The sequence below is a fragment of the Oncorhynchus mykiss genome, chromosome 12 (genome assembly GCF_013265735.2).
Source record: "Oncorhynchus mykiss isolate Arlee chromosome 12, USDA_OmykA_1.1, whole genome shotgun sequence".
Classification (NCBI taxonomy): domain Eukaryota; kingdom Metazoa; phylum Chordata; class Actinopteri; order Salmoniformes; family Salmonidae; genus Oncorhynchus; species Oncorhynchus mykiss.
Window position 1 is genome coordinate 10,810,513 of NC_048576.1, and position 25,327 is coordinate 10,835,839.

The window sequence follows — 25,327 nt, forward strand, 5'->3', positions numbered from 1 at the left end:
TCTTTCCCTCTCTCCCACTCTCTTTCCCTCTCTCCCACTCTCTTTCCCTCTCTCCCACTCTCTTTCCCTCTCTCCCACTCTCTTTCCCACTCTCTTTCCCTCTCTCCCACTCTCTTTCCCTCTCTCCCACTCTCTTTCCCTCTCTCCCACTCTCTTTCCCTCTCTCCCACTCTCTTTCCCTCTCTCCCACTCTCTTTCCCTCTCTCCCACTCTCTTTCCCTCTCTCCCACTCTCTTTCCCTCTCTCCCACTCTCTTTCCCTCTCTCCCACTCTCTTTCCCTCTCTCCCACTCTCTTTCCCTCTCTCCCACTCTCTTTCCCTCTCTCCCACTCTCTTTCCCTCTCTCCCACTCTCTTTCCCTCTCTCCCACTCTCTTTCCCTCTCTCCCACTCTCTTTCCCTCTCTCCCACTCTCTTTCCCTCTCTCCCACTCTCTTTCCCTCTCTCCCACTCTCTTTCCCTCTCTCCCACTCTCTTTCCCTCTCTCCCACTCTCTTTCCCTCTCTCCCACTCTCTTTCCCTCTCTCCCACTCTCTTTCCCTCTCTCCCACACTCTCTTTCCCTCTCTCCCACACTCTCTTTCCCTCTCTCCCACACTCTCTTTCCCTCTCTCCCACTCTCTCTTTCCCTCTCTCCCACTCTCTTTCCCTCTTTCCCTCTCTCCCACTCTCTTTCCCTCTCTCCCACTTCATTTTTCCTCTGCTTCCTGTCCCCCCGCTCTTCTAGTTCCGTAGCACAGCCTGTGATGTCACAAGGCAGGGATGCTTTACCCATTCAGAGACACACAGGGTTCTATTTCCCCCTGGTTCTGTTATACCACTGCCTGGTATTGATACATACACTGAGGGAGGAAGGGAAGAGAGTCCTAGTCTTCCTCTTGGCATGAAACTGAATGACTGGCATCCAACGATTAAACGGTCTGTAAAACACAGCCGGGCCCGTTACCGGTTCACCTTCCTATTCGGTGGGTGACGGTCCAAGCTACTGCACCCAGTGACTGTTGTAGTTTAACGACTGCACATAGTTGTGCACGTCACTTTTATTACTAAACAACCAACCGCCTATTGACAACAGCCTACATTATGAGAGTGGTAGTGGGGAGGTAGATGTCTAGTTTCCCTTATAGCTCTTATCTGTTAGGGACAAGGTATACAGTGGGGAGAACAAGTATTTGATACACTGACGATTTTACAAAGCATGTAGAGGTCTGTAATTTTTATCATAGGTACACTTCAACTGTGAGAGACGGAATCTAAAACAAAAATCCAGAAAATCACATTGTATGATTTTTAAGTAATTAATTTGCATTTTATTGCATGACATAAGAATTTGATCACCTACCAACCAGTAAGTATTCCAGCTCTCACAGACTTTTAGTTTTTCTTTAAGAACCCCTCCTGTTCTCCACTCATTACTTCTATTAACTGCATCTGTTTGAACTCATTACCTGTATAAAAGACACCTGTCCACACACTCAATCAAACAGACTCCAACCTCTCCACAATGGCCAAGACCAGAGAGCTGTGTAAGGACATCAGGGATAAAATTGTAGACCTGCACAAAGCTGAGTTCAACCCCAAGAACACCATCGCAACCGTGAAGCATGGAGGTGGAAACATCATTCTTTGGGGAAGCTTTTCTGCAAAGGGGACAGGACAACTGCAACGTATTGAGGGGAGGATGGATGGGACCATGTATCGCGAGATCTTGGCCAACAACCTCCTTCCCTCAGTAAGGGCATTGAAGATAGGTCGTGGCTGGGTCTTCCAGCATGACAACGACCCGAAACACACAGCCAGGGCAACTAAGGAGTGGCTCCTTAAGAAGCATCTCAAGGTCCTGGAGTGGCCTAGCCAGTCTCCAGACCTGAACCCAATAGAAAATCTTTGGAGGGAGCTGAAAGTTTGTATTGCCCAGTGACAGCCCCGAAACCTGAAGGATCTGGAGAAGGTCTGTATGGAGGAGTGGGCCAAAATCCCTGCTGCAGTGTGTGCAAACCTGGTCAAGAACTACAGGAAACGTATGATCTCTGTAATTGTAAACAAAGGTTTCTGTACCAAATAATAAGCTCTGCTTTTCTGGTGTATCAAATACTTATGTCATGCAATAAAATGCTAATTAATTACTTAAAAATCATACGTGATTTAGTGGATTTTTGTTTTAGATTCAGTCTCTCACAGTTGAAGTCTACCTATGATAAAATTACAGACCTCTACATGCTTTGTAAGTAGGGAAACCTGCAAAATCAGCAGTGTATCAAATACTTGTTCTCCCCACTGTATATCTAGTCTCCCTTATAGCTCTAATCTGATAGTGGGGAGGTAGATTTCTAGCCTCCCTTATGGCTCTAATCTGATAGTGGGGAGGTAGATATCCATTCTCCCTTATGGCTCTAATCTGATAGTGGGGAGGTAGATATCTAGTCTCCCTTATAGCTCTAATCTGATAGTGGGGAGTTAGATGTCTCGTCTCCCTTATGGCTCTAATCTGATAGTGGGGAGGTAGATATCTAGTCTCCTTTATGGCTCTAATCTGATAGTGGGGAGGTAGATGTCTAGTCTCCCGTATGGCTCAGATCACATGCCTACATAGTATACACTATAGACATGCATCATTCCCACAAACACCCAGCTCAGAGAGGCCCAGCTCATACAGGACCAGCTCAGAGAGGCCCAGCTCAGAGAGGCCCAGCTCAGAGAGGCCCAGCTCAGAGAGGCCCAGCTCAGAGAGGCCCAGCTCATACAGGACCAGCTCAGAGAGGCCCAGCTCAGAGAGGCCCAGCTCAGAGAGGCCCAGCTCAGAGAGGCCCAGCTCAGAGAGGCCCAGCTCAGAGAGGCCCAGCTCAGAGAGGCCCAGCTCATGAGCTCCATCAGCAGCAGATTCTCATTTAGAATGGAAAATGAATATGTTGTTGGATCAAATGTTGTGCATCGAATCGTATCGATTTTCCATCACACGCTTTTCCATCCCGAAAACGTAATGATATATTCAAACACAGGCACACACTCTCTCTCCACCCCTGACCCATTAACCCCTGACCTATAGGACATTGTTCTGTAGCCACGGTAACCAGCTATGTATTGACCTTGTGTTGGTATTAATAGTTGATCATTAGCTCTGCAAATTAGAAGGTAGTGTCAGACACAAAACACACAAACCCAGACACACACACACAGACAACAGGATGCGCACAGACACACAGACACACAAAACCCAGCAGGACATACAGGTAACACTACCAAATGATGGAGTTTCTCATGGAAGATGGTGTGAGTTCCAGACACTTGTAGAATCTATTGCAGCTGTTCTGGCTCGTGGCGGCCCAACGCCCGATTAAGACACGTCATTTAGATGTTTCCTTTATGTTGACAGTTACCTGTAGAGTGTCACACTCGAACAGAACAGACAGTCACTCGTGCCTGAGTGTGGGTGGGTAACACTGACACAACTAGTTCACATACACTGTCCTCCACCGGAGACCGGGGTTCACGTCCCAATCCAGGCTCTCATTTCCTTGCTGACTCTCCTCCCTACGGTCTCCCCTGTATATCTGTCTGACTCTCCTCCCTACTGTCTCCCCTGTATATCTGTCTGACTCTCCTCCCTGCTCTGTCTCCCCTGTATATCTGTCTGACTCTCCTCCCTGCTCTGTCTCCCCTGTATATCTGTCTGACTCTCCTCCCTGCTCTGTCTCCCTGTATATCTGTCTGACTCTCCTCCCTACGGTCTCCCCTGTATATCTGTCTGACTCTCCTCCCTGCTCTGTCTCCCCTGTATATCTGTCTGACTCTCCTCCCTGCTCTGTCTCCCCTGTATATCTGTCTGACTCTCCTCCCTGCTCTGTCTCCCCTGTATATCTGTCTGACTCTCCTCCCTACCGTCTCCCCTGTATATCTGTCTGACTCTCCTCCCTACCGTCTCCCCTGTATATCTGTCTAACTCTCCTCCCTACCGTCTCCTCTGTATATCTGTCTGACTCTCCTCCCTACTGTCTCCCCTGTATATCTGTCTGACTCTCCTCCCTACGGTCTCCCCTGTATATCTGTCTGACTCTCCTCCCGACTGTCTCCCCTGTATATCTGTCTGACTCTCCTCCCTGCTCTGTCTCCCCTGTATATCTGTCTGACTCTCCTCCCTGCTCTGTCTCCCCTGTATATCTGTCTGACTCTCCTCCCTGCTCTGTCTCCCCTGTATATCTGTCTGACTCTCCTCCCTGCTCTGTCTCCCCTGTATATCTGTCTGACTCTCCTCCCTGCTCTGTCTCCCCTGTATATCTGTCTGACTCTCCTCCCTACGGTCTCCCCTGTATATCTGTCCGACTCTCCTCCCTACGGTCTCCCCTGTATATCTGTCCGACTCTCCTCCCTACTGTCTCCCCTGTATATCTGTCTGACTCTCCTCCCTCCCCTGTATATCTGTCTGACTCTCCTCCCTGCTCTGTCTCCCCTGTATATCTGTCCGACTCTCCTCCCTACTGTCTCCCCTGTATATCTGTCTGACTCTCCTCCCTCCCCTGTATATCTGTCTGACTCTCCTCCCTGCTCTGTCTCCCCTGTATATCTGTCCGACTCTCCTCCCTACTGTCTCCCCTGTATATCTGTCTGACTCTCCTCCCTACGGTCTCCCCTGTATATCTGTCTGACTCTCCTCCCTACTGTCTCCCCTGTATATCTGTCTGACTCTCCTCCCTGCTCTGTCTCCCCTGTATATCTGTCTGACTCTCCTCCCTACTGTCTCCCCTGTATATCTGTCCGACTCTATTCCCTACGGTCTCCCCTGTATATCTGTCTGACTCTCCTCCCTACTGTCTCCCCTGTATATCTGTCTGACTCTCCTCCCTGCTCTGTCTCCCCTGTATATCTGTCTGACTCTCCTCCCTACGGTCTCCCCTGTATATCTGTCTGACTCTCCTCCCTACTGTCTCCCCTGTATATCTGTCTGACTCTCCTCCCTACTGTCTCCCCTGTATATCTGTCTGACTCTCCTCCCTACTGTCTCCCCTGTATATCTCTGACTCTCCTCCCTCCCCTGTATATCTGTCTGACTCTCCTCCCTACGGTCTCCCCTGTATATCTGTCTGACTCTCCTCCCTACTGTCTCCCCTGTATATCTCTGACTCTCCTCCCTCCCCTGTATATCTGTCCGACTCTCCTCCCTACGGTCTCCTCTGTATATCTGTCTGACTCTCCTCCCTGCTCTACCTGAGTGTGGGTGGGTAACACTGACACACATACACTACATAAACTAAAGTATGTGGACACCTTCTCGTCGAATATCTCATTCCAAAATCATGGGCATTAATACGGAGTTGGTCCACCCTTTGCTGCTATAACAGCCTCCACTCTTCTGGGAAGGCTTTCCACTAGATGTTGGAACTAGAGGTCGACCGATTAATCGGAATGGCCGATTAATCATAATCGGAAATCGGTATTTTTGGGGGCCGATTTCCGATTCTTTTTTATTTAAAAAAAAATATTTTTCTATTTTTATACCTTTTATGCAGTAGAAGCCAAGGTAGAAGCCAAGGTAAATTGCTGGCTAGCATTAAACTTATCTTGTAAAAAACAATCAATCATAATCACTAGTTAGACCAAAGGCTCGTATTTCTGTGTGTTATGTTATAATTAAGTCTGATTTGATAGAGCAGTCTGACTGAGCAGCAGCAGGCCCGTAATCATTCATTCAAACAGCACTTTCGTGCGTTTTGACAGCAGCTATTCGCAAGCACAGCGCTGTTTATGACATCAAGCCTATCAACCTAATGGCTGGTGTAACCAATGTGAAATGGCTAGCTAGTTAGCTGGGTGTGCGCTAATACCGTTTCAAACGTCACTTGCTTTTAGATTCGGAGTAGTTATTCCCCTTGCGCTGCAAGGGCCGCGGCTTTTGTGGAGCGATGGGTAACGATGCTTCGAGTGTGGCTGTTGTCGATGTGTTCCTCGTTCGAGCCCAGGTAGGGGCGAGGAGAGGGACGGAAGCTATACTGTTACACTGGCAATACTAAAGTGCCTATAAGAACATCCAATAGTCAAAGGTATATGAAATACAAATGGTATAGAGAAATAGTCCTATAAATACTATATCAACTACAACCTAAAACCTCTTACCTTGGAATATTGAAGTCTCATGTTAAAAACGGGACTACCGTCCCGTAGCAGTCACTTCCGTCATCATGAAGTGCTTTGAGAGACTAGTCAAGGACCATATCACCTCCACCCTACCTGACACCCTAGACCCACTCCAATTTGCTTACCACCCAAATAGGTCCACAGACGATGCAATCTCAACCACACTGCCCTAACCCATCTGGACAAGAGGAATACCTATGTGAGAATGCTGTTGTTCGACTACAGCTCAGCATTTAATCCCATAGTACCCTCCAAATTCGTCCTCAAGCTCGAGACCCTGGGTCTCGACCCCGCCATATGCAACTGCGTACTGGACTTCCTGACGGGCCGCCCCCAGGTGGTGAGGGTAGGTAACATCTCCACCCCGCTGATCCTCAACACTGGGGCCCCACAAGGGTGCGTTCTGAGCCCTCTCCTGTACTCCCTGTTCACCCACGACTGTGTGGCCACGCACGCCTCCACCTCAATCATCAAGTTTGCGGACGACACTACAGTGGTAGGCTTGATTACCAACAACGACGAGATGGCCTACAGGGAGGAGGTGAGGGCCCTCGGAGCGTGGTGTTAGGAAAATGACCTCACACTCAACGTCAACAAAACAAAGGAGATGATTGTGGACTTCAGGAAACAGCAGAGGGAGCACCCCCCTATCCACATCGATGGGACAGTAGTGGAGAGGGTAGTAAGTTTTAAGTTCCTCAGTAAGTTTTAAGTTTTAATTGGTCCACCCACACAGACTGTGTCGTGAAGAAGGCGCAGTAGCGCCTCTTCAACCTCAGGAGGCTTAAGAAATTCGGCTTGTCATCCAAAAGCACTCAAACTTCTACAGATGCACAATCGAGAGCATCCTGTCGGGCTGTATCACCGCCTGGTACAGCAACTGCTCCGCCCACAACCGTAAGGCTCTCCAGAGGGTAGTGAGGTCTGCACAACGCATCAACGGGGGCAAACTACCTGCCCTCCAGGACACCTACACCACCCGATGTCACAGGAAGGCCATAAAGATCATCAAGGATAACAACCACCCGAGCCACTGCCTGTTCACCCCGCTATCATCCAGAAGGCAAGGTCAGTACAGGGGCATCAAAGCAGGGACAGAGAGACTGAAAAACAGCTTATATCTCAAGGCCATCAGACTGTTAAACAGCCATCACTAACATTGAGTGGCTGCTGCCAACACACTGACTCAACTTCAGCCACTTTAATAATGGGAATTGATGGAAATTGATGTAAAATATATCACTAGTCACTTTAAACAATGCTCCTTAATATAATGTTTATAATACCCTACATTATTTATCTCATATGTATATACTGTTCTTTATATACTCTACTGCATCTTTAAGTAATACATGTATCACTAGCCACTTTAAACTATGCCACTTTGTTTACATACTCTACATTACTCATCTCATATGTATATACTGTACTCGATACCATCTACTGTATCTTGCCCATGCCGCTCTGTACCATCACTCATTCATATATCTTTATGTACATATTCTTTATCCCTTTACACTTGTGTGTATAAGGTAGTCGTTTTGGAATTGTTAGGTTAAATTACTCGTTGGTTATTACTGCATTGTCGGAACTAGGAGCACAAGCATTTCGCTACACTCGCATTAACATCTGCTAACCATGTGTATGTGACAAATACATTTGATTTGATTTAAAAGGAACCACCAACTTCCATATGTTCTCATGTTCTGAGACATTAGCTTCTTTACATGGCACTTATTACTTCTTCTCCAACACTTTGTTTTTGCATTATTTAAACCAAATTGAACATGTTTCATTATTTATTTGAGGCTAAATTGATTTTATTTATGTTTCATATTTAAGTTAAAGTGTTAATTCAGTATTGTTGTAATTGTCATTATTACAAATAAAAATAAATCGTCCGATTAATCGGTATCGGCTTTTTTGGTCCTCCAATAATCCGTATCAGCGTTGAAAAATCATAAATCGGTCGACCTCTAGTTGGAACATTGCTCCAGGGACTTGCTTCCATTCAGCCACAACAGCATTAGTGAGGTCTGGCACTGATGTTGGGCAGTTAGGCCTGGCTCACAGTCGCTGTTCCAATTCATCCCAAAGGTGTTCGATGGGATTGGGGTCAGGGCTCTGTGCAGACCAGTCAAGTTCTTCTTTCCAGAATACCACCACCTGGCTTTGTGCACCGGGGCATTGTCATGCTGGAACAGAAAAGGGCCTTCCTCAAACTGTTGACACTAAGTTGGAAGCACAGAATCGTCTAGAATGTCATTAGCATCTGTAGCGTTAAGATTTCCCTTCACTGGAACTAAGGGGCCCGAACCATGAAAAGCAGCCCCAGATCGTTATTCCTCCTCCACCCAACTTAACAGTTGGCACTATGCATTCGGGCAGGAAGCTTCTCCTGGCATCCGCCAAACCCAGATTTGTCCATTGGACTGCTAAATGGTGAAGCGTAATTCATCACTCCAGAGAACGCGTTTCCACTGCTCCAGAGTCCATCAATCTAAAGCATTTCTAAAGCCCTTCTTACCTCAGCCGATGTCACAAAGTGCTGTACAGAAGCCCAGCCTAAAACCCCAAACAGCAAGCAACGCAGATGAGTCCAATGGCGGAAAGCTTTACACCAGTCCAGCCAACACATGGTGATCTTAGGCTTGTGTTCGGCTGCTCAGCCATGGAAACCCATTTCATGAAGCTACCGACGAACAGCTCTTGTGCTGACGTTGCTTCCAGAGGCAGTTTGGAACTCGGTAGTGAGTGTTGCAAGCTAGGACAGGCGATTTTTGCAAGCTACACGCTTCAGCACTCAACTGTCCCGTTCTGTGAGCTTGTGTGGCCTACCTAATTTGAAGGCATGTCCACATACTATATGGCCAAAAGTGTGTGTGTGTGTGTGTGTGTGTGTGTGAGATATATATATATATATATACACGATAGTGTATTAATTATAATTGTATCATATTTACAGGCGACCCGCCCAAGCATTTCAATGGCTGAAAAATCCTGTGTGTGTGCATGTGAAGGTGACTGTCACACACTCCTCAATCTCCATCCTCCTTCTCTTCACCCTTATCCTCCTCATCATCAACATCATCATCATGGCTCATATGTTTTGGGCATGACGATCACACGGAGGAGGAACGGAACACAAGGACATTCTGAGAACATTCCACAGAACATGGACGTCGCTGATGCATTTATATTACAGAGTGTTCTGAGGGAGGAAGGCAATCTGTGCCTGGAGCATGGCCAGACTCATCACACAGACACACACAGAGGGAGACTCAGGCTTTCAGCAGACACTTCCACAGACCTTGAGGAGTGTATGGCATGCCAAAATAATAGTTGTGATATTACAGACACACACACCTCTGTGTGTTGGAGAAGCACAAAGGCGACAGAGGACAGAGAGACAGGACGGAGGCGAAATGGAAAAATGCCTTTGAAATGTACACCAGCGCCAGCCATGCCGGTCCAGATCTGGGCCGACTCAACAAGACCCGCCCGGCGCCACAGAACCCAACAAAGCCCAGAGCCAAAGCAAGATGCCCAATCAGCACAGCAGAGACTGCGTCCCAAACAGCATCCTAGTCCATCAGGTCAGAAGTAGTGCACTATATAGGGAAAAGGATATCATTTGGAACACAGCCATAGACACACACTGACCATCCTGTCCCTCCACTCCCTCCCCAGGACATTGGCTCTGTGTCCCACCCCCAAACAGAGGACTGTAATCCAGCCAACCAAGGGGGCTCCTCTCCCCTTACCGCCCAGCTCTCGCCTCTCCTTTTGACCCTCCCTGTCTCTCAACTGCCCCTCCTTACTCACTGTGTGTGTCCTCATCCCACCAGATGGCCCATGAACCCATGCTGCAATAGGAACCCAGCGATCCAGTAACCCTTTGCCTCTGAACCTTTGCCAGAGACCTCTATTCCATCTGATAGGGATAAGGGGGGGCTTATTCTCCTCACTGAATAGAGTTATCAGGACGGAATTTCAATTGACACAATATGTACATACACTTTTCAATTGACATTAGTGACGGGAGAGAGGGTTTGGTTGACGTTCTCAAAGTAGTGTGAATGTCACTGTAACCACTAGCCAGGAGGAGAACCAGTGCAAACTATTCCACTTGGTAATATTAACCAAAAAAATTTAAAAAAATGTTAATCATCTCCAGCACCACCTCAACATGAGAAAATGACGCTTCTCTATTTTGTTGTGAAATAGGTTTGATTTTGTTTGATTTTTATTGAACCTTTATTTAACTAGGAAAGTCAGTTCAGAACAAATTCTTATTTACAAATGATGGCCTAGCCCGGCCAAACCCAGACGACGCTGGGCCAATTGTGGACCGCCCTATGGGACTCCCAATCACAGCCGGATGTGATGCAGCCTAGATTTGAACCAGGGACTGTAGTGACACCTTTTGCACTGAGATGCAGTGCCTTACACCGCTGCGCCACTCGGGAGATAGAGGTTTCCAATAACATTAACCAATTAGTAGGCAATTAGTATACAATGCCTATTCAAAATTGGTTAAAAATCACACATTGCACACCGATGATGAATTCGAAACATCTTCCTCTATCTTTTTAACTACAAAACATAGAAAAGCGCCATTTTCACATATGTTGATGTTGGGGTGGTGCTGGAGATGGAGAATTTTGAAATGTTCCTTTAAGCAAGTAACTCTTCCACATTACACTCTTGAAATAAGCAACAATTCACAAGCATGTACAGACAATTAAAGGGTTTCAGGGCCTAAAATGTACTTTTTCTTCACCAGCCACTGTGGCAGGTAGATAAAACGAAATCTGCAAACCACTAAGATTTTTTTACCAGCCAAAATATTTTTGTGCCATAATTGCATAAAAAAAAATGATAACCAAGTTTTATGTTTCTAAAACAAGAAACGTAGTAAGAAGTAATGTGGTATATTGCTCAATTTCATAAACATTTTTTGTGACTTGAGTCATATAACCAGAATGTTCAGCTACCCCTTTAAGGGCAGGAGGATTCCGTGGTAACGGGGTTCACACGAGTCATGTCACGTGTGTGTGTGAGAGATTTGGGATCTGACTAGTTGTCAGTAGACAACGCCTACAGCAGTGTTTCCAAACCTCGGTCCTCCGGGGACCACATTTTGGTTTCTGCCCTAACACCACACAGCTGATTCAAATTGTCAAAGCTTGATGATTAGTTGATTATTTGAATCAGCTGTGTAGTGCTATGGCAAAAAACTAAACATGCACCCCTTGGGGTCCTCAGGACTGAGTTTAGAAAACAGGCTCTTCGCTATCAGTTGAAGCAGCAGATTCAAGCTAACTTTGAAAAACAACCAAGCTTTTGAACTAAACAATGTAAATAGCCAAGAAACACTTGGACAAAGTCTTACTTTGCTGACTTGGGTCATTTAGACAAACTTTTATGCCTGTGCCAGCGCCTCCAATCAGCAGCTATGAAAGGAAACAGCAGAAATACGTTGAAAACTAATACTAAATCGCAACTCGCACAGATTACAGACTACATGCGCAGACCAGCTGGCCAGTGTGTTTACGGGCATATTCAATCACTCCCTATCCCAGTCTGCTGTCCCCTCATGCTTCAAGATGGCCACCATTGTTCCTGTACCCAAGAAGGCAAAGATAACTAAATGACTAATTCACTTCTGTCATCATGAAGTGCTTTGAGAGAATAGTCAAGGATCATATCACCTTCACCTTACCGGCCACCCTAGACCCACGTCAGTTTGCATACCGCCCCAACAGGTCCACAGACGATGCAATCGCCAAAACACTGCCCTATCCCATCTGGTCAAGAGGAATACCTATGTAAGAATGCTGTTCATTGACTACAGTTTAGCATTCAACACCATAGTACTCTCCAAGCTCATCATGAAGCTGGAGTCCCTGGGTCCCAACCCTGACCTGTGCAATTGGGTCCTGGACTTTGATGGGCCGCCCCCAGGAGGTGAAGGTGGGAAACAAAGTCTTCACTTTGCTGACTCTCAACACTGGGGTCCCACAAGGGTGCGTGCTCAGTCCCCTCCTGTACTCCCTGTTCACCCATGAGTGCGTGGCCATGCAGGCCTCAAACTCAATCATCAAGTTTGCAGATGACATAACAGCAGTGGGCTTGATGACCAACAACGATGAGACAGCCTACAGGGACGAGGTGATGTCACTCGGAGTGTAGTGTCAGGAAAATAACCTCACACTCAACGTCAACAAAACAAAGGAGATGATCGTGGACTTCAGGAAACAGCCGTGGAAGCACCCCCGTATTCCACATCGAAGGAACAGCAGTGGAGAAGGTGGAAAGTTTAAAGTTCCTCTGTGTACACATCACAGACAAACTGAAATGGTCCACCTAAACAGACTGTGTGGTGAAGAAGGCGCAACAGCGAGGCTGCAGAAATGTGGCTTGTCACCCAAAAACCTGACAAACTTTTACAAATGCACAATCGAGAGCATCCTGTCGGGGTGTATCACCGCCTGGTACGGCAACTGCACCGACCTCAACCGCAAGGCTCTCCAGAGGGTGGTGCGGTCTGGACAACGCATCACCGGGGGCAAACTACCTGCCCTCCAGGACACCTACACCACCCGATGTCACAGGAAGGTCAAAAAGATCATCAAGGACAACAACCACCCGAGCCACTGCCGGTTCACACCGCTATCATCCAGAAGGCGAGGTCAGTACAGGTGCATCAAAGCTGGGACCGAGAGACTGAAAAACAGATTCTATCTCAAGGTCATCAGACTGCCAAACATCAATCACTAACTCAGAGGCTGCTGCCTACATTGAGACCCAATCAACTGGCCACTTTAATAAAATGGATCACTAGCCAAATGATGCCACTTTAATAAATGTCTACATATCCTACATTACTCATGTCATATGTATTTACTGTTCTATACCATCTACTGCATATTGCCTATGCCGCACGGTCATCGCTCATCCATTATTTATATGTACATATTCTCATTCACCCCTTTAGATGTGTGTATTAGGTAGTTGGGGAATTGTTAGATTACTTGGTAGATATTACTGCACGGTCGGAAATAGAAGCACAAGCATTTTGCTACACTCGCATTAACATCTGCAAACCATGTGTATGTGACCGATAAAATTTCATTTGATTCTCACACTTGACTTTTGACTCTGTTTATTCACAAATGCGAATGTTGTGCTCCCACTGTAGAGACACCCACCAATGTGGATAGTGAAATAGACATTCTTACCCACCAATACCTAAATCTACCCGCAGTTGGCGGGTTCTCATTTTATGCCCTGAAGGGTTTATAATCTAATATGTACACTCATTACATTTTAGCTTCAAAAAAAATATCACGGTTACCGCTAGCTAAAGCTAACATGTCTTTATCAAGTAACATCAGCCTATCAAAATTGAATGATTACCCCTTTAATACGAATATAAAAGTACAGTAGGTACTACCTTACAACATACCAAACTATTAGGTTCAGGCTACATCTTGTAAAAGAACATTGTCACCGTTAACGTGGGTAGGCTATAATTCACCGGGGAGTTGAAATGTTGAGCTGTTATATATGGAACCACCTAAAAATAAAGTACATACTGTACACATAGATCATACATAGGTTATGTTTCTTCACTTGTAGCATTGTGTGGCAATTTCCATCTATCCATGTTGCAGAGATCAGCACAGCAGGGCCGTCAACAAACATTTGGCCAGCTGGCTTTTCCCCCAGTACTTTTGATTTGGTTTCACAAAAAAAGATAGACACAAAAGTGTTGAAAAGAGGAATAAAGTATTGTTGTTCAGACTGATTAGCCTCATGATTTGTTTGACAGGATTGTGATATTTTCAACCACCCTAGGGCCAGGAGTTTTTTTAGAATATGAGATGATTAGAAACAACTGGTCCCATCATAGCCCATATGAAACCATTTTTTAAAATCTGATTTATTACTATGTCATACCCAGAGTTTTACCTGGTTAGGTTGGCTTACCAGATCAGGAAAAACTCTGAGCCCCATCATAATAATCCCCCACCCCACCACCACTCTGGGACCTGTGGTGCCACCTCTGAAATCGCCAAACAATGTTACAAATGAAAATAAAGTATATATTTGTATGATCTACCATCTCAATATGTTGACTTTCATATGTCAACCCTTTGAGATAGTGTCAACAGTTGTTTTGAGTTTTTTTTTAATGTTGGTGCAAGGAACCGGTTTCCATAGTTTCCGTGGCTAAGAGCAACAATCAGCTACTGCAACATTTTCAGAATGTAACAGGCTGTTACTGCAATTTAAGGTAAAACCTCAATAAAAAACAAGTCTCAACTATAAGGAAAATAACTATATATATTTCAGAAATATTGCTCTGCTATAACCATTTATACTGTAGAAGTCCTGAACACAACAAGACTGTTCACACTGCCCAGCGGGGGGCGACAGTTGGGCCCAACCTCGAGGTAGCGCTACAGATGGGATCATTTCAGAAGTTTACACAACAGTATTGTCTCTGGAGAACCTCTCGCAAATGTCCCTTTGCTATCGGCAGTTTACAATTGCCTCATTCGTCCCCCTCTCCCCTGTAACTATTCCCCAGGTCGTTGCTGTAAATGAGAACAGTGTTCTCAGTCAATTTACCTGGTAAAATAATTTTTTTTTTAAAGACCTGGTGCAAATGGCCCATTCACACTGGAGCTCTCTATATTCAACTTGACCTGGTTCTACTGGCCCATTCACACTGGAGCTCTCTATATTCAACCTGACCTGGTTCTACTGGCCCTTTCACACTGGAGCTCTCTATATTCAACTTGACCTGGTTCTACTGGCCCTTTCACACTGGAGCTCTCTATATTCAACCTGACCTGGTTCTACTGGCCCTTTCACACTGGAGCTCTCTATATTCAACTTGACCTGGTTCTACTGGCCCATTCACACTGGAGCTCTCAATATTCAACTTGACCTGGTTCTACTGGCCCATTCACACTGGAGCTCTCTATATTCAACTTGACCTGGTTCTACTAGCCCATTCACACTGGAGCTCTCTATATTCAACTTGACCTGGTTCTACTAGCCCATTCACACTGGAGCTCTCTATATTCAACTTGACCTGGTTCTACTAGCCCATTCACACTGGAGCTCTCTATATTCAACTTGACCTGGTTCTACTGGCCCATTCACACTGGAGCTCTCAATATTCAACTTGACCTGGTTCTACTGGCCCATTCACACTGGAGCTCTCTATATTCAACTTGACCTGGTTCTACTGGCCCTTTCACACTGGAGCTCTCAATATTCAACTTGACCTGGTTCTACTGGCCCATTCACACTGGAGCTCTCTATATTCAACTTGACCTGGTTCTACTAGCCCATTCACACTGGAGCTCTCTATATTCAACTTGACCTGGTTCTACTGGCCCATTCACACTAGAGCTCTCTATATTCAACCTGACCTGGTGCTACTGGCCCTTTCACACTGGAGCTCTCAATATTCAACCTGACCTGGTGCTACTGGCCCTTTCACACTGGAGCTCTCTATATTCAACTTGACCTGGTTCTACTGGCCCATTCACACTGGAGCTCTCAATATTCAACCTGACCTGGTTCTACTGGCCCTTTCACACTGGAGCTCTCTATATTCAACCTGACCTGGTGCTACTGGCCCTTTCACACTGGAGCTCTCTATATTCAACTTGACCTGGTTCTACTGGCCCATTACACACTGGAGCTCTCTATATTCAACCTTTTGGGGGGAGCAGGTACAGAAGACAGGACCCCACCCCCGACTACCCCCATCTACCCACGACAGATGGTCCCTGTAGGACTTAGGGTCCCATTTTAAGAGGCTTTAATGTGAAAAGGGGAGAGGAATAAAATGCTAACTGATGACCCAGTCGGTGTGTGGAGATCAAATATTTCAATGCAGCAGGTATCTAGAATAGCTGGCCTTTCATGTATCACCATCCAAGAGCCCATTAAAACAGCTGGAGGAGGCCAGACGGGCTCCAGACTCAGTGCCCATCCATCCCCCTCTGCACCAACCCCTCACAGCAGGGGCACCTCCATAGCCAGGTGTACCCCTCATCCTCCCTCCCTCCACCCCAGGTGGGAGCCATAGGGGGTCCAGACTCAGTCCACCCCTAGCCCTCTCCCCACCACGGTACTCACAGCAGGGGCACCTCCACGACCAGGTGTACCAGGTTACACATCAGCTCCTCCAGCAAGTCCTCTCTCCCCGTGTCTGCAGAATGAGAGAGAGAGGGAGAGAGAGACAGAGACCGAGGGAGGGAGAGAGGGACAGAAGTTTCGCCAATTACTTAGCCTGTCTCTGCTTTCAACCACCTTTCAATTAGACCAGCCAACAGCTACACTGACCCCCTACCTCTACAAAGAGTACTTTGTGTCCATTTGGGTTCAATAGAAAAAGGTGGAGAGTGGAGACCCAAGCTCACCTCACAGGAAAACCTACGCACATGAGAAGACCCCAAGGCACAGTGGGGGGGGCTCTGTTGGATGCATGGCCTTGATCGCTAATAAATATACACTCAGTGGCCAGTTTATTAGGTATACCCATCTAGTACCGGGTCAGACCCACTTTGCCACCAGAACAGCTTGATTTCTTCTGGTAATGGAAACGTTGCTCAATTGGTATCAAGGGAACTAACGTTCCCCACACCATTACACCACTGCCACCAGTCTGTACCATTGACACCAGGCAGGATGGAGCCATGGACCAGAGCCTAAAATTGAGACCTGCGGGTAGATTTTGGCATTGGTGGATAAAAACATCTATTTCACCAGCCACATTGGCGTGTGGTCAGTGCTCCACAGTGCGAGCATTTCACTCTCATTTGTGAATACAAAGTCAAGAATGATCACATTTATAGTGACATAAATGCTTCAGTAGCTGTTTTCAAAGTATTTCTGGCGTTTTGTTTCATAGCTGGTAAATAATCGCACAAAGTCAAAGAATCACAAACGCCTATATTGCCTATGCCACCTCGCACAGCCAGACTGGCTGGGGGGCTGTGCGCACGTGAAGAGCTGAGTGAAATATATATATATTATTTCTTTTCGAAGAGCTGGTCACAGGCTTAAAAGTTGGTCTAATTTACTTGAAACTAAAGTCTACTCATGTCATCCAAAAAAAATGATATTTGACTCATCTGTCCATAGAACATTTTTCCAAGAGTCTTGAAAAACGTGAGTCCACTTTTTTGAACAAGACGGGTCTCATTGTGTCTGGTGAAAACCAAACACTGCATTCCACAGTAAAAACCTCAAAACGGTCAAGCATGGTGGTTTGGGGATGCTTTGATTCCTCAGAACCTGGACGACTTCCCTTTAAAGAAGGAAACATTAATTCTGTTCTGTACCAGAGACTTCTACAGGAGAATGTCAGGTCATCTGTCTGTGAGCTGAAGCTGAAGTGAAGCAAGACAATGATCCAAAACACACAATCAAGTCTACATTGAAATGGTTAAAAAGCAACATATGAAGTTTTGGGACTGGCCTAGTCAAAGTCCAGACCTAATCTAATCCCAATTGAGATGTTGTGGTAGGACTTAAAACGAGTAGTTCATGCTTGAAAACCCACAAATGTCGCTGAGTTACAGCAGTTCTGCATGGAAGAGAGGGACAAAATTCCTCCACAGAGACGTGAGATCAACAACTACAGGAACTGTTTGGTTGGAGTCGTTGCAGCTAAAGGAGTCACAACCAGTTATTGACTGTAAAGGGGATAATTACTTTTCACATAGGGGAATTTGGTGTTGCAAAACTTTGTTTATTAAATAAATAAAATAAGTATATTTGTTGTTGTTGTAAACTCAGGTTCCCTTTATCTAATATCAGGTTTTACTGAAGATCTGACAACATTCAGGAGAAAAAACATGAAAAATAGAGAGAATCAGAAAGGGGAAAAAATACTACTTCACAGCACTGTACCACATGACTTCTTAATTGTAATACATTTGTTTTAGAAACATTACAAAGCATGCGCATCCTTTTTGGTGTGTTATGTTGGTTTAATTTTTGCGTAAAAAAATGTGTCTTGTAGATTTCTCTCATCTACCTGCCACAGTGGGAGGTGGACCAAAAAGTACAATTTGAACTCTGCCATCAGCATGACGCAACAGGAACTGGGATTTGTCAGACCAGGCTTTGTTTTTCCACTCCTCGGTTGTCAAGTGTTGTTCATCGTTGACTGGAGCCACTTCTTACTGTTTTTAGCTGATAGGAGTGGAATCCAGAGTAGTCGTCTGCTGCCCATTTGTGACAAGGACCGGCGAGTTACGCATTCCCGAGGTGCCGTTCATGAGCAGTTACTTACCACGCTCAAAGACGCTTAGGTCAATAGTTTTGCGCATTCTAGCGTTCAATCGAACAGTCACAATGCCTCGATACCGGTCTGCCTACTTTATACAGCAAGCCACGGCCAAGTGACTCACTGTTGGTAGGAGCGAACTATTTCTGTCAATGGGCTGGTGTACCTAATAAACTGAGGACTGAGTGTAAAAATGCTCTGAGCTATGGCAACAGAGATGAGAACCGGGCGGTCTTGTAGATTGTTTCATCATGGCAAACGTCCATTTATCGTTTACCTGTTGTGATTGACCATAGGGGTGTCTGGACATATTAGGGATGTGCAGCTTTCCCTTTCAAGACGACTCGATACGTACAGATGAGCTCCAATACAGGAACGATTAGTTTGAAACGATTTTAGTTTGATTAGAGAACAAATTAATGCGATACAATTCGATGCACCAACATTTATTGGAGAAAAACATTCATTTTTCAATTCTAAATTCAAATCTGCCGCTGATGGACATCATGAGCTGGGTCTGTCTGAGCTGGGTCTGTCTGAGCCAACTTTTTTTATTTCTCTCTCTGTGTGTATGAGTGTGTGCAATTGATGTAAGTAGGCCCTAAGTAGGCCCTAAACTGAGCCATAAAGGAGACTATTACCAGATTTTCTTTCTTTTGGGGGGGGGGGTAATGTATCTTTTTTGTTCCCACACACTTTGGTTTTGAAATCACCATCACCAACTAATTTACTTGACATTTTTGCAGATTGTGTTTCAGCTAGTAATGTATCAATGTTTATCTTTAGAAATGAGCTATGAAATATAGCCAATGAATATATAGCACAACTTTGGATTTCACCCATTGATTTCATAATTGAATGATTTTGACCGTTCTGGAGTGATTTTCTCTTCTCCTCTGTGATTGCTGTCCTCGTTATGAAATGATCATCTTTACCCTGTATAGTATTATTTATTTTTAAATGACCATATACACTGATTTTTTGGCTATTGCTGATGGTGAACCTGAACAATCAAAATAAAAGCTATTGTCAGCCCCATTCAGCAGCTATAGTCAGATGAGATGTGTCTCCGGTAGATCACTTTCATTCTGGGAAAAATATATTTTTCAACAGCGTATAAATAACAATAACCTAGAAAATTACACAGGTTGTCACTTAACTAACAAAGCCTAATATCAAGCTAACCATTTTAGCATTTGGAGTAGGCCGCCTACCTCACGTTAGACTGCGCGTGAAGCTGGGAACAGTGCACAGTTTGCCCAGGCTACTGATAATACCTGGGGTTGTTCAGCATGCAAAATGACTTGTAGGTCGATGTTTGACACTGAAGGAGAGGACACATCAGTTGTCACAGAAGATTAGAGGTATATTCGGAAGGTAGATAGAATGTAATATGAGCAACAACAAAAAAATGCAAACCGGTGATTTGTAACTTTTGAATTGATTTTCTGACCGATGCATGCTACATTTGGATCGGTTTGGGGTCCACGGACCGATGCACTTGTATCTTAAACATTTGAATCGGGGACCGATGCGTATCGGTGAATCGTTACATCCCCAGGATGTACAGTACCAGTCAAAAGTGGAAACACCTACTCACTCAAGGTTTTTTCTTTATTTTTACTATTTTCTACATTGTAGAATAATAGTGAAGACATCAAAACTGTGAAATAACACATATGGAATCCTGTAGTAACCAAAAAAAGTGTTCAACAAATGTAAATATATATTTGGGGTTCTTCAAAGTAGCCAGCCTTTGCCTTGATGACAGCATTGCACACTCTTAGCATTCTCTCAACCAGCTTCATGAGGTAGTCACCTGGAATGTATTTCAATTAACAGGTGTGGCTTAAAACGTTAATTTGTGGAATTTCTTTCCTTCTTAAGCTAATCAGTTGTGTTATGACAAGGTAGGGTTGGTATACAGAAGATAGCCCTATTTGGTAAAAGACCAAGTCCATATTATGGCAAGAACAGCTCAAATAAGCAAAAAGAAATGACAGTCCATCATTACTTTAAGACATGAAGGTCAGTCAATGCAGAAAATGTCAAGAACTTTGAAAGTTTCTTCAAGTGCAGTTGCAAAAACCATCCAGCGCTATGATGAAACTGTCTCTCATGAGGACCACCACAAGAAAGGAAGACCCAGAGTTAAGTCTGCTGCAGAGGATAAGTTCATTAAAGTTAAAGGCCTCAGAAATTGCAGCCCAAATAAATGCTTCACAGAGTTCAAGAAACAGACATCTAAACATCAACTGTTCAGAGGAGACTGCGTGAAATCAGGCCTTCATGGTCAAATTGCTGAAAAGAAACCACTACTAAAGGACACCAATAAGAAGAAGAGACTTGCTTGGCCCAAGAAACAGAAACAATAGACATTAGACCGGTGGAAATCTGTCCTTTGGTGTGATGGAGTGCTGCATCAGATGACCTGGCTTCAACAATCACCAACCTCAACCCAATTGAGACGGTTTGGGATGAGTTGGACCGCAGAGTGAAGTGAAGGAAAAGCATATGTGGGAACTCCTTCAAGACTGTTGGAAAAGCATTCCCAGTGGAGCTGGTTAAGAGAAAACCCAAGAGTGTGCAAAGCTGTCATCAAGGCAAAGGGTGGCTACTTTTACGAATATAAAATATATTTTGATTTGTTTATTGTTTACTCCATGTGTAACTCTGTGTTGTTGTCTGTTCACACTGCTATGCTTTATCTTGACCAGGTCGCAGTTGTAAATGAGAACTTGTTCTCAACTAGCCTACCTGGTTAAATAAAGGTGTTCTCAACTAGCCTACCTGGTTAAATAAAGGTGAAATAAATAAATAAAATAAAAACACTTCTTTGGTTACTACATGTGTCATTTCATAGCTTTGATGTCTTCACTATTATTCTACAATGTATAAAATAGTAAAATTAAAGAAAAACCCTTGAATGAATAGGTGTGTCCAAACTTTTGACTGGAACTGTAGGTTTTGTTATCTTTACAGTTCACGTCCAATTGACCTTGTAATGGACTCAAGTACCAACCACTTGTATGAAGAATACTATGCATATTCAATGTTACTCTCCGCATGTTCAATTTCCTGTGACTACTAGACTATTCTTTGTCTACACATTCATCAGTCTGTGCTATAGAACAGCAACATAGACAGGCAACATAAATCACAAGCAGAAAAACAAAAACAACCTTCTCTGCTCTGTGTCAGATTTGGTCTCTGCATAACCCCTGGCAATACACCATTGGCATTTTCCTCTCCTTCCCTTCTATCCTCCCTCTTTTCTTTCCTTCTCACACGCTCCATTTTTTCTTCCCTCTGAGAGGAATGGAGAGAGAGAGAAACCAAGAAAGAGAGACACACACACACAGTGGAGGGTGAAGACAGCCTGTTGGCACCATCTCCTTCTCTGTCTGCAACAACTTCCAATTAAGCGTGTTTCCAGCCCTCCTCTCCTCTTCCCACGAACGTCTTCCTCTGCTCTCACTAACATCCTCCGTTCTTCTCACTAACACCCTCCTCCCTTCCCACTCTCTTTCTCCCCCCTCTCCTCTCTCTCTCTCTCTCTTCCCCCTCTCGCTGGTCCAGCCCAACCCTGGGAATGAGGGCTTAATGGAAAGCCCTTCGAGAGTGCAGATATTAACTCTGATGGGATGTGATGCCATTTTTCCACATTTCTCAACTCCTCTCTCTCCCCTCTCTCTGTGTGTGACAATGGAAGGGTTACCTACAGTACCCAGCTGCTGAAGACAATACCAGATGAGGAAATGGAGTGATGAATCATGGAAGATGGGGCTATAAACTGTGGCATCTTCAGATTGTGTTTTTAAGAAATCATCCGTCTCTACACTCTCAGGTTGTATGTTTGCCTCTGCAAATGTTTTCCATTTCATAGAACTCCGTAAAAAACACACGTGGCCATAATAACGGTTATTATGGCCATAATAAAGTGGCCATAATAACCGCTAACGGCCATAATGGCCATTATAAAGTGGCCATAATAACCGCTAATAACGCATCCGCCCAGAGTGAAAATCTGAGGCCTACACCCGACCCTAACCCGCTAATATAGAAAATGCGCTGTAGGATACAGTCAGAGACGGCAGAACTATTTGACGACAGGGTGTGCAGGATTTATTTTGTCTGATCTAGATTATTTTCAGAGATTTTAGGTAGGCTATTGGAATATAATTAGATACATGTAGCTTCTCTTCTGTCATGATGTTGCCCTAGAAGACTAAATGAACCCTCGTTCACCAGAATATCCTAAAATCCATGGAATGAAAAAGCTTCAATCTAGTTGACGTCATTAAATTAGGGGGCGGGGAGAAAATGCTATAACAATAACAGTTTGACGGGTTGTAAGGAAATAGAAAGCTGTGTAATACGAGCCAACAGGTTTCTGATTAGATTTCAGTTCAGCTTGGATGCATATTTAATGTGGTTGAAGTACTATCAGTGTTTATGATGCTGATAAATATCGCACCTCTACAGACGGTATCTAACTGACCATTCACATTCTCTCAAGATGCTGAAATAAATAAATCATATTTCTCCACTCCTGTTCCCCAGTCAAAATGTAGCCTACATTTGGTGTATCATTTTACAGCAAGAAATGTTTAATTCTGCAGGAGTTAATGTTAAGGCAATGTGAGAGGTTATAGACCTACAGTCAGAGTCCAGATTTCAGTTTCCATTTTACCCATCTGAACAGCAGGCTACAGTTCCCTTGACCTGCCATTGGCCTATTTGAAGTCCGATCTTGTGACTGTTGAATTTGTACAGCGCCTCACAATCACCACACAACACTGTTATCATCCTCTTGTACCACTTCACCAAATCTTTCCCAAACATTACTTTCTGGTCCTCCCTTCTCTTTATCTTCCACTCTACATTTCACAGCTTTTCTCTTATTGAAGTAAACTCCGACATCGTCCTTTTTGCCTTCGTGGATCGACATTAACTTTTTCTGCTCATTCCCAAAAGCATTTGGTGATTAGCGTGTAGGCTATTTGGTGATTAGCGTGTAGGCTATTTGGCTATTTGGTGATTAGCGTGTAGGATATTCAGTGATTAGCGTGTAGGATATTCAGGGGGGTGTACAGTTACGCCCTAAGGTTTAGGCTTACGCACTAATGCTAGATACGTTTTTATTTGATTATTTTAGGCTAAATGTAGAATATAGATATAAATTGCACAACAATGGCACGTTTATGGATTTTTTAAGGTACCATTTTATAATTATTCAACCCCGCCGCCCTTCGCGACCCTAAATCCCAGCCGCCCTTCGCGACCCTAAATCCCAGCCGCCCTTCGCGACCCTAAATCCCAGCCGCCCTTCGCGACCCTAAATCCCAGCCGCCCTTCGCGACCCTAAATCCCAGCCGCCCTTAGTGACCCTAAATCCCAGCCGCCCTTCGCGACCCTAAATCCCAGCCGCCCTTCGTGACCCTAAATCCCAGCTGCCCTTCATGACCCTAAATCCGGGTCGCCCCGCAGATATAACCATGGGGATTGCAGGTTATGAGTCACTACTAACCGCAAGTCACTATGTGGTACCTTCAGACTGTTTAGGACATTGTCAGTCTCTCTATGAGTTATATGCAATTCACTATTTGCCTCAGAGTGAATCATAACATTACAGCATCATTTAATTAAGATGTTTAATCTCTTCTTCGCTGGTTTAACTGTAAAGAAAATCATCTCCCAATTTCCACCATTCTCTCCTCCCTCCCATCTGCAAGGACACACTGTCCTGGCTGTGCTTCAGTATAGGAAATGGATGTATGTATGCATGTGTGTGGCGCGGCGCGGAGGGGTGGATGGAGGGATACAGGGGATAGGGATACAGGTCTGGAGCTAGGGATACAGGTCTGGAGCTAGGGATACAGGTCTGGAGCTAGGGATACAGGTCTGGAGCTAGGGATACAGGTCTGGAGCTAGGGATGGAGGGATACAGGTCTGGAGCTAGGGATGGAGGGATACAGGTCTGGAGCTAGGGATGGAGGGATACAGGTCTGGAGCTAGGGATGGAGGGATACAGGTCTGGAGCTAGGGATGGAGGGATACAGGTCTGGAGCTAGGGATGGAGAGATACAGGTCTGGAGCTAGGGATGGAGAGATACAGGTCTGGAGCTAGGGATGGAGAGATACAGGTCTGGAGCTAGGGATGGAGGGATACAGGTCTGGAGCTAGGGATGGAGGGATACAGGTCTGGAGCTAGGGATGGAGGGATACAGGTCTGGAGCTAGGGATGGAGGTCTGGAGCTAGGGATGGAGGGATACAGGTCTGGAGCTAGGGATGGAGGGATACAGGTCTGGAGCTAGGGATGGAGGGATACAGATCTGGAGCTAGGGATGGAAGGATTTCTCACCGCAGGAGCCTGGCGCCCTCTCCTGGTAGGAGAACTGTTGGTGCAGCTCCTCTTCTGTCATCTCACTGATGAAGACTTTGAGCAGGCAGCGGATCATAAACAGGGCATTGTGGGCCTGCCAGATAAACAGCTGACTGGAGAGGAGAACAGAATAACATTTACTTTGTCATTTGAGACTTTATGAAGACAAGACAAATCTGTCATACATAGACTAGCACTGTTGGAGCTAGGAACACAAGCATTCTGCTACACACGCAATGTCTGCTAAATATGTTGTAGGTGACCAATAACATCTGCTAAATATGTTGTATGTGACCAATAACATCTGCTAAATATGTTGTATGTGACCATTAACATTTGATTTAGCCCACTACGCATAAAGACAAGACCAGGAAGGAATAGCCATGAAAACTAGTTATTCCACTCTCCAATATGGTCAATGTTGATGTAAAGTGATTTGGTTGGATATCCCAGAGTAGGGTTTTGAGGGGAACTGAAGTCACTGAATGG

The 25,327-nt window shown here is 45.1% G+C and overlaps 1 protein-coding gene across 7 annotated transcripts in view; it reads right to left on the minus strand.

The window, feature by feature from the left end:
- dym (dymeclin) overlaps positions 1 to 25,327 on the minus strand; it is a 211,870-nt gene that overhangs the window by 173,893 nt on the left and 12,650 nt on the right. For all 7 annotated transcript variants that reach the window (XM_036936880.1, XM_036936885.1, XM_036936884.1 and 4 more), the window contains exons 5-6: positions 24,818 to 24,951; positions 16,295 to 16,367 (exon numbers count right to left, since the gene is read on the minus strand). In XM_036936880.1, the coding sequence (XP_036792775.1) occupies positions 16,295 to 16,367; positions 24,818 to 24,951 (207 nt within the window). The remainder of the gene's footprint in view (positions 1 to 16,294; positions 16,368 to 24,817; positions 24,952 to 25,327) is intronic.